This window comes from Pomacea canaliculata, linkage group LG4, assembly GCF_003073045.1.
Source record: "Pomacea canaliculata isolate SZHN2017 linkage group LG4, ASM307304v1, whole genome shotgun sequence".
NCBI lineage: Eukaryota > Metazoa > Mollusca > Gastropoda > Architaenioglossa > Ampullariidae > Pomacea > Pomacea canaliculata.
In genome coordinates, this window is record NC_037593.1 from 9,503,158 (window position 1) to 9,516,567 (window position 13,410).

The window sequence follows — 13,410 nt, forward strand, 5'->3', positions numbered from 1 at the left end:
TAATGATACTCCATTTTAACGAACTTAAGTTAATTCTAATAATGTCTGTTAATACATTTCAATTTCGTTTCGCTGTTACGCGATTTTGATAAGCAATGTTAAAGGCGTTCTGGTTGATATTATTGTGTCTTTTTAATTAACAATATGTTAGTTTGAAAGACAGCACAGCCCGTTTTTGAGTGGTTCATTTTTCTTTACGGATGCAAACAAGCAAAAGTGTGCGTTCTGAGTACGATCTATTTGTAGTGCATGCATGCTGAGACCACAGACTTGTATTACTGGACTGCTTACAGATTATTTTTCCAGTTAACTACTAAAACGAGGCTGAAGCATACAAAGCTTCCGGTTTAGCCACATTCATTGGATCGCCGATACTAACGGGAGAACTTCGCAAAAGGCTAAACGGTGGTCTCGGCAGACAGCAGTCCACCTATACACGTCCGCGGTAATACACAATGCCGCGCATATATAAAGCACTGTTTCCCACTATTAAAGCACATTACATGCAATATACACACGTGCACGCCTTTTTATGTTCGGCATCTCTTTGTCGGGTGGGCATAATGAGATGCAGCAAAATAGTCGTATAGCTGCGCCAACTGAACTTTTTCTGCTCCCGTCTCAGGTCTCCCAGCTGACGTATGCATGCAAAATGGCATCGTAGTTAATGGGCCATAAACTTTTTAATAGCCCTCTAACGATCTTGCTGTCTCTAGTCTACACAAAATTCAGACTCCGTATTAATTAGGGATACATTAACCTGACAATGTAGCGCCAGCCACGTAACCAAGTCCCCCTGTTGAGATTACTCCCCAGCCGATCGTCAGAGACTCTAAAGACCATGGCCGCAGTTCTGGCAGACTCGGACCACGGACGTGTATAATACAAATTATGCTCGGACCGGCTTGGCTTGGAAGGACGTCGCCAATCCTGTGACGTAATTAATGTTGACGTCATAGATGTTTGACGAGGACCGAAGCTGTTACAAATTTAAGATGGCGTGATCTGGTGTGTGTGTGAGCAGCAACAGCAGCAGCAGCATGTAAGTAGATGTACATCCGCTCGAATTTTAGGAGTGTGTGCAGAAAATGTAGGTAGGGAAGTAGGGCTGGGTAAGTGTTGTTTAAGATTCCACATAATTGCACATTGAAGGACCTTTACGTTCAGACGGCAAATAGCTATGCTGGAGAATCGGGTCTAGTTAATTAACAAAGAAAATTTGTTGCAGGCGCAGTTAGCGTCATACCAAACGAGCGATAAACATGCAGGCCCTTTGTGTCAGGTGACCAACGTGATCGTTAGTCAGTAAAAGCGCTAAATACACGTGGACGATGGAAAGTAGATGTTTATGTCCCACACGAAAGCTAGAGAAGCTAGTTATTAGCGCACAAGCTCTGCTCTCTTTTTCTTTTCACCCTATATTCACCTCCCCGTTTTCCAGTGTGTTGCAAAACACTCTCATCACCACCTCTACTGCACATACATACATGTAATGTCCAGAAAAGAACTCGATGCCAAGATTCTTTTTAATGCTCTTTGGAATTGGACAGATCTCTGATACATCATTTCACAATAGCCTGAAAGACATACCGCAGTATTTGCTCACATATCTCAGACTTTAAAAGTATTTTGGTAAACAGGTGTGGTAAACAAAGAACACGTTTTTCAGGGGAAGAAAAGCATCGTCCGAGGAGTTTCACTGTTAACTGAATAAAGACGAGTCCGCTCTCAGCCCTTGTACGGCAAGCACCAGAGACAATATTTCATCTCACACCAGAAGAAAGAATCTGAGCACGACGCCGTCTAAAGATGTTAGCTGCAACAAGTGACAACCAGCCAGGCGATGTGTCTGCAACAGCTTACTGCGTAGGTCGGGCAGACCTCGCGACAGAACGGCGTCTGTCGGAGGGTTTCCTGCCGTTCCACAGAGACACGTTGTGCTTGTGTACCAGTGACCACAACCTTGCCGGACAGGAGCGATGCTTGAGCTACAGCCGGTGTCAGGAAATCATGGGCGTGGGCCACTATGGTCTCGGTCAGCAGCAGCAAGAGATGGCAGGCGGACACACAGTGCAGCTGCCTCACAACTCTGCAGACCTTGACATGCTACTGCTGCATCCTGCCCAGGTCGGCGCTCCAGAGGACGACTGCGCTTTTGACTACGTCAGGGGTGAAGAGATGCTAAGTACAGGATGCGACGGTTGCAAAGATTCGCCAGAAGCATCAAGCACCCGGCAGTGTTCGGAAAGGGAATCTGAGTGCGGCGCCTTCCCCTGCTCAAGCGAGGACGAGTGGCACCGGAATGCGACTTTGGCTCGTGCTGCAGATGTGCGCCAGATGAAGGCCACCAGCTTTGTTGTTACCCAGACTCTTTCGTCCTCGACGAGTTGTCTATCCGACACCAACCTTAATGCTGACCCGCTCAGTCCACCAGTCACTTGCCAAATGGATGTCGGTCTGTCACGTTCTGTTCTGAAAGCAGCCGCATTGGTTACTGCGTCAAGTAACGAGCAGAGAGGCAACCGTGGTGCAGAGGATGTTGGCACATCCTCACGGATTGAAGCGCCAGACAGCCATGCGAGCAGCGAAATAAACAACTGTATGTCCCATTGTGTTATGCCATCGCGGCATGCGACCCTCTTCAGGCAGGTCGACGAATCCCGTGACAAGAATACGCAGGCACAGTGCAGAGTCTGTCCACCACGTCTGTGGAACGTGAAGAAGCAACGAGAAGTTACATCTACAGCACGAGTGGCAAACTGTTTTGAAGATTATGCCGACGGGAACCGCAGATGGGCCGCTGTTGCCAAGACTCTAATGCTAATTCGTTCAGACAGCGGCACGGAGTGCAGTCATTCCCAGGTAAGAGAAATTAACTGTCCACCCACTGACTTCCTCCACACTGAGGGCGAACGCTTTCGAGACAGGAATACCGTCGCAGAGCTTGAACACTGGGCTGATGAGAACGACAACACTCCCAATTTTACTTCACAAACAAGGTTTAAGCGATCTTTCAAAGATATGCAACATCTAGATGGAAGGCAGGCACCATTGTTTCTTCACGAGGCTCACAGGCCGATCTGCGACAGTGATACACGGAGTTCTCAGAACGTGCTTCTTCGCTGTGGGCAATCGGTTAGTAGCATTACATTTCCAGCCATTGTCGACTTGAGAAGTTGTGACAAACCCGTGGACAGGAGAGGAAACCCATCTTGCTTCACCTCGTCGTCATGCTCAGTGTACACTCAGTCAGGTTGTCAGGGCCAAGCCTCCTGGAGCTCTAAACGTGATCTTCGACCATCTCGTGGTGTCTCGGCACAGAAACGCACGAGGGAGACAAGACCAGGGGTCCTCGGTCGGCAAGGAGACCCACTGGAAGTAACGAAAAGACACCTCATGCGACTTAGATGTGGAAACCAGTCGCGCTTGTCTTTAATCAAGGGATCAAGTTTTCTGCGTCATCGCACTGTCTCACTAAAATCACCGAGTCCTAAAGTAAGTCCGTGTCGGAGGCTTCCCAGTGCCAACTCTGTCATTAATAACTCTGCCAGTCAAGCGTCGGAGGATCGGCAGGAGACACAGAGAAGTAATCAGAGGATGAGCGTGCCTCGCATGTATGAAGTCAGAAGCAGTGGGGTGCAGACAGAGGACATCATGATCTGTCCATCTAGCCACACCAGCGTCGTATACCGGGAAGAGAAGCCCGAGAGCAACAACATGTGCAGCTTGCATGTGCGGGAAGGCCTGGAAACGATGGACTCCTCCTTGTCTGTGTCGAGCCTTCAGCCTTATGAATATTCTCCGATGCGTGAGCGGTGGCACAGAGACGTCACCTCAGGGGATACGTGTGCAGTTTGTGACTGCCGACATGCAGTGAGTAACGCATGTGCAGAACCAATGGCTTCGAGGAGCCGCAGTGAGCTGCGGAGAGCTGGTCACTCCAGCGAAAATTGTCTTCGGCGATACTCGTTTCCCTGCAATCAACGGAGCTTCGCCTCCAGGGGCCAGTGTGCGAGACTGCACAGACTGGGGAGAAGGATCAGGGGCTTGAAGAGAGGGCCTGGCGTCAGTCTTCGTACCACATGCACGGATAGCGCTAAGGCACCCTTTGAGCACTTAGAAAGACGTCAGGTAAGCCATCGACCAAGTGAGGTGGCGCACAATCGACAAGCCTATGATTTTTCTAGCGCTACAGAGAGTCACGAAGAGAACCTAGGCTTGAGAGCAGACAAGACTGGCAGGACTCTTTACTATCCTTATTATAGGAATAGTATCAAGGACTCAATGCGCAACCATTCAAACAACACCGTCATTCCGCAAGCAAAAACAAAGGTTAGAAACGAAGAGCTTGACGGCGCCTGTGAAAGATCGAAGACAGCGCATTATGAACACCCGCCGCGCACCAGATCAGTGCTAGACGATCAGTCATCGCGGCGGCCTTCCGTCGTCCACAGTGCAAGGTCACGGGACTGTTTGGAGGCCGAACCTGACTTTGATAAGGTGCCGTGCTCGTCTCGAGCGGGCCCATATAGGCCCAGTTCCTCACTCGTTGAACCGATCACCACTGCCACCACAGACGACGACGACGACGACGACTACGACGAAACTCCGTCAAGAAAGGCTTCAGTCCGACTGGCCAAAGCTGGCCATACGCCTGGCCCCCAAGAGACTCGCTGGAACAACACCGTAAGAGTCTGTAGTCAGGTCTACGCCCACGCCGGGGCCAGCGACGCCTCTGTCCCAAAGAAAATGAAAGCAAGTCAGCGGTCTTTGCTCACAAACAGGCGTGAGTACGTGGGCCCTTTCTCGGGCCACGGCAGCACGCCTTGCGCGGAAATGGACACATGGAACACGGCCTCCGTGTCCACCGCCTGGCAGAAGTCATGTCAAGACTTGCCGCCGCGATGCGCGGTCCGCACCATAGGGGACGCAGGCACTTCTGCTGCAGATGGTAGCAACGATGGCGGGCCGCGGCCAGGAGATTCTCGGGGCACCGCATGCTTCCAGGAAAACAGTTCCAAATCTAAAAGAATAAAAAAACGAAAGGTGAGCATTTACGTGTCAAATGTGTTGATAGAAGATAACCTCGTTTTGCGCTCGGGTGGCAGGAGAACAAAATGTGAGTTGGGAAACGTCGTAGAAGAACCTCCCGCACGGAATCTAGAGATAGCTTTCATTTTGGCATGCGTCCTCTGCCTACTCTTTTCCGTCAGTCTTGTATGTTCTTTCATCGTTTTTTTTGTTTTTTTGTTTTTTTTTTTTTTTTGTTTTGTTTATTCGTGAATGACAAAGATGATAACAATAAACCAGCAGAGAGTGGGCAAGGGCTATTAACTGCTGATTCTCCACTCAAGATCATTAATTTTAGTCATCAGTTAAAGAAACCTCTCGTGTGCGCCAAAAGCTTGAAACATATAGTAAGTATAAAGTTCATTTCTATATCGCCATGTCATAGCCTTATGGCGTTTTAAAATAATAATTTTTATAATTTTAATTTTGAATAACAATGAGAAGAATCATGACAGGGTTACTCCCCTTACGAAGAAACCAAGACAACAGGGAAAAAAGGATAAAGCTTGGAACAGGAAAATGTCAAAATTCAAAGAAATCATGAGAGCCGTTATAGATGTACATAATTGTAGAATGCTTACTTTTATGAGGTCAGTTAATACATTGTACATGGACACCCGATTTGTTTGTTGTTTGTTTGTTTGTTTTGTGTGCCACCATACCATTTCAGGCCAGATTGTATCACAAAGCCCGGCAGCTGCTCCGTCGGATGTGCCACATCAAAGGTAAAGAAGAGATCCTTTTCAGAGCGGCTATTCGACTCCAGCGAAAGCGTCTAGAAATCCAGGGTGAGACTACTTCATTCAAAGAGGTGCCATTCTGAAGACGCATTTTCTCTGCCTTTTTCAGTTACTGATTATACCAGGATTCGTATCTGTAATCGTTCTCAGACTTATGAGGAGCTTTGAAATTATCTCTCAGAATTGAAATTACCTAAGCGATCGCTTTTATGAGATAGTTTGTCACAAAGTATTGCTCAGCTAGGAGTTAGTCACCTTTCTTTTGTTCGCCAGTATTTTGGTTAGTCCCAGAGAAAATCTGACCGTTGTGTTGGTTTGTAACAACATTTTTGAACAATTTTTTGCGCGAGCAAGGGTTTTTTTGTGATAGGCCACAATATGTCACTATGTAGTTTGCTGTTGTGTCGCAGAGCTTCATTCTGCGATGTTGGTGGCCGCGAAACATTCGACACCACAGTCAGGGGACGAAGATCAAAGGTCGATTTCATCAATATTGTACAGAAGGTACCTTTATTACGGCTACTATGTGTGTGCGCGTGCATACGTGGGGGCAGCGCAGAGACAAAGTTGCACTTGCACTCCATAGATAAAGCAGGAGGATTGATGTCATCCATTTGATGCAATTACCCGATCTCTTCATGCCCGTCCTGCCTCCTTCCTAACGGCACAACTGTCTACAGCTTATGCGACCTGCGGAGGTGTATCCTCAGCATTCTTGATCTGTTCTTTCTAATGACTTCTCCGATGACAAACAACTGCAGGTCTAAACTCTAAATCTTCGACGGTGAAATGTGTCGCCAGGCCTCTCAGACAAATCTGGTCCTCCCTTTTCTTCTGTCTGCAAGATTTCTTTTTGCCCCACAATTTCTGCATTTATTTTAATTCATAGACTTTTGGTTAATAGCGTACTGTATTCGTTCAATTTTTAATCAGATAGTACTACACATTTAGTAGTAGTAGTAGCAGTAGTAGTAGTAGTCCTGTTTCCACTCAATATCCCCTTTTATTTTCTGTCGTCTTGGGGGGTTTTCTCTCATTTCTCCCTATCGTGATTGTTGTTATAATTAGTATCATTTGTAAAGTGCCATGAGCTTGCTTGTAAGGCTGTGATATGGTGCTATAAAATTATTATTACGCTGACGAAACCATCTTGCATGTACATGCGCGCTCTAATCAACCTGTTATTACAGAGCCCAGAAACTGGTAGCTGATCAGATGCTAAGTCACGATGGCTGCGAAGGGGGAGACTCGAGAAAAGGTCATCCACACCGGTCGCGGTCCACTCGACACCATACCCAGCATTACGCACACCAGTCCACCCAGCCAGACCGCTATACCCCCTGTGAGCACGCCTCTGCAGGCGACAAAACAAATGGTGCGTCCACAACACAGCACGAGTGTTGACAACTTGTGTTACTATGGTAACATGTCCTTAAACAATCAAAGCGCTGAGGTCCGTCCTTGTCTTTAGTAAGAAAGTAGGCGACAAGCATCTCCCCTTCTGAGACCTAGTTCTTTCACTCATACGTGTTCATAGCGCCAAATTACTATTAAAATGTTCATGATGGTAAATCTAGGAAGGGAAAATTAGCTTTCAGTTGTGTAAAATCTCTAAGTAAAAAAAAATACTTATCCATTTAGAGGTAGCAATTTGGTAGCCAAGTGGAAGTTATAAAATTAAATGAATTTAGGTGAAAATCCCATATTCATTCCACTAAATCCTTCAGATAGAGGTGTAAAGGTCCAAATCCAGCAAAATTTTAAAAATAAAACGAAAAAGTAGATTAGCTATGTGAAAACAATTAAAATCTTGCCTGAGGCATTCGTGCAGCATTTAGAGTCGCATGCCTTTAGTTTGTATTTGACACTGACACTCCTAATGGTAGTAAAATTAATTTCAATATTTTCTTTTTTGTTTTGTTTCTGTTTTTGTGTTTTGTTATATTTATTGAAAGTATGTGGCATGATGAGTAGTTAAAAAGATAACCGCTCATCTAATTTTTATGCGTGTAAAATATCGACACCGTAAAGAGTTTCAGTGAAATCTGACGGCCGTCATGATTGGACAAAGTCTTTCAGTTTCAAGCAAAATTTATATATTTCTCTAAATATGTCCGTGTTTCTGAGATTCTTAGCAGATATTTAATAAAATTAGCGTTCGGACAACCATTTTTTTACACATGATTTCCTTCGTCTACTAGACAAAAGTGATTATCTCGGTGATTAAAGTACCATGACGCCCGTTAGTATGACATTCAGATCGCATTTAATTTTTGCAGGAATATGTTGACAAACACTTTGTATGTGGACATCGTAGAAATTTGTGAGGTGAAAGGTTTCAGTGCACCTCGTTTGTTCGAAACTTCGTAGTGTGAATGGAATATTGGTCAAAAGTGACCCAATCTCGACCGGCCTTTTTTTTTTTTTTTTTTTTTTTGTCATTTTAACTTTGGATGCGTTGAGAATGAGTGTGTTTGTCTCAACCGCTGCCCATGTTAGGTTATTGCCTCATTGATAAATTGCCAATGGCCATGAATACGAACCGTAGATAATATACAAAGTTTACTGATGTGACTTCCATGCAGGCCAGCAATGCAAAGTCAGTTGGGGAGAGTCACAGCAGCAGCAGCAGCAGCAGCAGCAGCAGCCGCAGCAGCCGCAGCAGGTGGGGGGTAGGGGAAGGTCGTCCACGTCGTCAGCATCCGGCAGCACCGCCACCGGGTGCAAGGTGGGCGTGCACACTGAGAGCAGCGTCCACAAGGACGATGACAGCGATTATGATGACGATGACGACGAGTCGTACTCGTCGGGCACTCGAAGCGAAGATGAGGAGAATAACCTGGATGAAAAACCGTCCACAAGTAAACGAGTAAGGCTCTGCGTGTGCGAGAAAGAGACTTGCTAGTTTACCTTACCCTTTCTCACCTGCTACAATATTTAACTAGACATAAGTCACACTTTGTTTAGACATGTTATATCACGAAAGTAGGTTGATTAGGGGCCTGCTAGAAAGCTTGTGTTTCTTTTCATCTTCTTCCACTGGTTTCAAATAGTTTTTCGTTTCCTCTGTTTTATCCTCCTTCCTCCTGTTCAACAACCTCTTGGCTCCTCCCTTTAAGTGCGTGTTTGCCCATCATCTTGCCTGACTGACATTCGCTGATAAACGCGACATTCGACGACGGCAGCGAGCACATGGCGATCCTCTGCCGCGCGACTGCTGCCGCGCCATCGCTAGGGCACGTAACGTAATCAACAAGCGCTCCCCTGGGCCCGCGTGCACGAGGGGCAGACAGGTGGCCGTAAACTTCAGACGGAAGACGGGGTCCTGAAAGGCGTCTTGATGTACGGACACTGGAGATACGAAGGTTCGCGCAACGCGGCCCTGGACCGGGAGAAAATCCGTTTTGTGCTGTTCTCTAATGCTGCCGTGGAGGCAGCAGCGGAGCTGAGAACTTGTAATTAACCGCAGCTACAGCAGCTGCTCCTCTGCTTGTCCCCGGCACGGCCAAGAAATATGTTTCCCTGATGCCTGATGACATACTCGTGCCGTGGGATTAATTGTGCGGGCTTGATTCGTCTTTGTATGGTTACCACCTCTTCGCCTAGTGTCTTCAGAGAGTCATTGGGTGGCTGCCAAGTGTACTCGGAATTTCGGGGGAGAAGGGAGGGTTTTGTTGTTAGTGTCGGAGGCTCCGTAGCTGGTGAGTGCAGCTCTGGCTGGTTTAAGATCTGCTCGGAATTGTAGCTGAAAAGTTCCACCTGTCTACCCAGCATTTGTCCAGCAGGAGTGGATATCTGATTTATCAGGTAAAAAAATAAAGGTGGCGGCTTGAGAGGATTGGCCTCAACCTGTCGTGCTCTGGACACAGTGGACCACTTACAGTCACTTCCCTGACGGCAATTAAGATTCCATTTCTTCCAAAGACGGGGATTAAGTTATGGGACGCTTTTATTTTTTAGTGTGAGTGAAGCTGTGAACAGTGGTGACTCATCACGTCTTCGCTTGTGTCGTTGCAGAGATCGGACGCAGACACCGCATCGGAGTCTTCTGACGACGATTCCGAGGATCCTACCAAGTGTGGCTTCTTCCGAGAGCAGTGACGTCACGATCAGTCTCCTTTATCCCTCCCTCAATCCCGCACATCCATCCAATCCTTGACTGTCTGCGAGACGACAGCCAAACATGGTCGTTCTCTCCTCTCACCTGCTTGTGATGATGGCGATGAAAAAGAGGAAGAAAATCGCGATGGCTGCGTGTTCTTCGCGACGCTGTTGTCTCTTCTCTCGTTCACTCACACACTCTGTATGTCTCTCACACATACACATAAGAATGTTTTTCCTCTACTCACTCCATGGCTTTTCTAGAGTTGTTTTACATGCATTGATGTCCACGTGTTTCTCTCTACTGCCTGTCTGTTCCTTCTCGTAATAAATTCTTGTTTTTAAAGAATTATATAATATAGTTCCCGCTCACCCTGTAACGTGAGCCATTTTTATTTTTTTTTTAACGATACGGGATTCTGAAATATCTGCCTATAGAATGTCCAGAGTAAAGCATCAAATAGCGTAAAGAAGGTACTTTTTACTATTCTTGCTTTGAAACGCAAAGCTTAGTTTTCCGTGCGAAATTTGTCTTGCAGAAGATCAATAAAATGCACGTTTCCCTCATTTAAAAAGCATCTGAGTTGGACAGCTTTATGCCTAGACCCCCCTAACCCACAAACTCCCTTACACTCCTTGGTGTCTGCATAACGGGCACTTTCTCTGTCCGCTCTAAATGCACATTTTCCATATTTGCATTTTTACAGTTTCTTCAAGTTGCTGGAGAAAAAGATTTCTTGCTTGGACCTTCGGCTGGAAATCTCCCATCTGCCCACCCAGGGTGTGCAGCCACTTGGCAGTGGGATCGGTTATTTATCTTTCCTAAAATTTGTTTTTGACAGTTGCATTCACTACATAACATATCAAAACGTCTGCTTAATACACGTGGTAGTCTTCAACATTGTAGTAGCAGTCTTGTACAGTTTTTGTTTTAAATTTATGAGGTCTAAACAATTTCTGATCTGCTCTTTTGACCTGTGCTTATTCTGTTCTTTACTATTACTGATGAAGTATTTTTTTCTGCTTGCAATTAGTTGCTTTATACATTACAATGCTGTTCATTTATCTGTGGTGTAACAAAAGACGATGTTACGTATTACACCATCACCACCAACATAGTTCGACGGAAGTGTACAGGCATATCTCCGTGAAGAAACGCTCATGAATGCAGAATGGTGGGTCCACCAACGACCTACACACGAAGGCACATTATCATGATGACACTACCTCAAGACTGTAACCTTGTCCCCCATGTTAGTATATTACTAACATTAATGTCGATTAGATTCAAGCACTTTTTGTGTGTAGGTGAGGAAGACGGGTTTTCTGGTTGTCTCTTCTAGCGTCTTTTATAGCTGTCAGAATGAGGCTCTTTGACAAAGGCGACAAAGTCAAGATGAAGACCCCGACGACGATCTCGTTTGACAGCTTTGGCTGCACCCCTCTCCTCCCCTCACCACCACCACCACACACACAGCCCCTGAAAGCTTCCTCTGCAAAGGCCGGTGCGAGGCAAAGGGAGAGAAAGGTGACGCTAACCCTATCATTGCTCCCTTGTTAACGCATGCGGGGACAGAACGAAAATAACGGGGCCCGTAAACGTGGTTAGCTGCCACCGCGTGCGGCCCTAATGACGACCATGCGGCGACTAATGGGCCGCGCGGGGAGGAGGAGGAGGAAAGTGGCCTCAACACAAATAAACTAGCTTGAAACACTCCCCCTCCAACCAGTGATCTCCTTCCTTGAGTCTGCGTCAAAAACTCATTTTTAAATGCACGCTCAGGCTTTGCCGGCTGTAAGTTTTGTTTGTGTGTGGCTGTGGACATGTCTAGGTGGACTGATGTCTGTCTACCGAGACCAACGCTTAGCCTCTTGCAAAGTTCTCGGATGCTGTTAGCCTCGGCGAGCCTAAAGCATGAACGTGAGTAAACCGGAAGCTTTCTACACTCCAGCCTCGTTCTAGTAGTTAACTGGAAAAATCATTTGCAAGCAGTCCATTAATACAAGTTCGTAGTGTGGCGAAGGAGTGAAGAAGGAAACAAATGTAAAGGAGTTTGAGAGAGGGAGAAATGAGAGTCTTCGTATCACGACGCATGCGCACTGGCTGCTTGTTGAACAAACAAACACTGACAGTCAAACGTCGGCGTAGGTCGTTGCTCGTCGCGTGTGTCCTTGGTTATTTCTTGTGAATATAGCGGACGTTGCAGCAATGGAGGATGAAAGCGGTTATGTTGTGTGCTTCAATAGGGGAGTCCATGCAGTTTGATTAACTTTTTCGTAAAGTAGGTTTTTTGCGATTTCTCGTTCGAGGCCTTAATTGGGGGGGGGTCTTTTTGAGGGTGGCTTAAAATAATAAGCTTATACACTCGAAGACTACCACTACGCTAAAATTCCCTATATTTTTTTTTAAATAGTCTCTCGCTTGAGTATTTAAATTAACATCCAAAAAACAGTTAATACTCACGTCTTTAATCAGACCTGTAATATCATGATACATCTATTAGAAGATCTGCTATCTTTGCAGTTTAACTGCATTTTTTTCTAAGCAGAGGCATTTCTGATTTATCAATAGCCATAAAAGGTGTTCAGGGTTGCGTCCTCTGATCTGAGAATCCGTTTGAAGTGGTGTGACTCTTGCTTTGTCCAGGTACATATATCAATGTGACTCCAGTCCATTATGTCAGCGAGATCGTGCAGCCAGCTCATTCCATTAACCTCCTCCGCAGAGAGTTCAAAAGCAGGAGACGCAAATTTCCAATAATTTAAAAAAGAGAAAGATTTTTGTCATTAGGCTTGAGAAGGCAGGTTCGGTCTGGAGTCTGTTAATTATTGCTGGATGTAAGCGGATATTAGGAGACATTTTTGTTTCTTTTCTCTGTCTTTAGCCTGATAACAGTATTAGAATTGATCAGTGACTACAGAGGCGAAACGTGAGTTTTGGTCTAATTTTTGGTTGTGGTCAGGAAGAAAGAACCTTTATGCAAAATTAATCCTTCTTTTTGCCTCTCTGTACTGTTCTAATTCTTCAGGCGAGAGAGAGAGAATGAATGAAATAGAGAAAGAGAACTCGTTCTCAATTTTATATTGAGCAGGCAAGTCCCAATTTCAAAGGGAGAAACGAAGAACAACAACCATATTTGTTAAGATCTTCATTATCATAGACTGGAACTTCAAGGAAGAATGTGAAAATAAAAATTAACTCGCTGTAGTACAAGACTGTAAGAGATACAGCAGCAACAACAATCGTCATCATCATCATTATCATCATCGTATGAACATCAACTGAGAGCTTTGTACTGACGTAGTAGAGGCCATCGGTCCATCAAAGAACATGGTTACAGACAAGGGGACAAGAAAAGTACTGAGCTTAGTGAGAACAAATCATCGTGCAGAAATATATCACAAGTTGCCCGGCATCAAAACAGAAACAAGCTTGGATACATGCTGAGAATTACCATTCGGGCCTCTGGTAGGCACAATGGAGGATATTGTGACATTC

The 13,410-nt window shown here is 45.7% G+C and overlaps 1 protein-coding gene across 1 annotated transcript; it reads left to right on the forward strand.

Annotated features, from left to right (window-relative positions):
- Positions 1–930: 930 nt before the first annotated feature.
- On the forward strand, positions 931–10,486 carry LOC112561245. Its single transcript, XM_025233601.1, has 7 exons — positions 931–1,042; positions 1,670–5,046; positions 5,741–5,858; positions 6,221–6,314; positions 7,001–7,185; positions 8,396–8,679; positions 9,828–10,486. Exons 2-7 carry the CDS (start codon positions 1,810–1,812, stop codon positions 9,909–9,911), a joined length of 4,002 nt encoding a protein of 1,333 aa, XP_025089386.1. The 5' UTR covers positions 931–1,042; positions 1,670–1,809; the 3' UTR covers positions 9,912–10,486.
- The last annotated feature ends 2,924 nt before the right edge of the window (positions 10,487–13,410 follow it).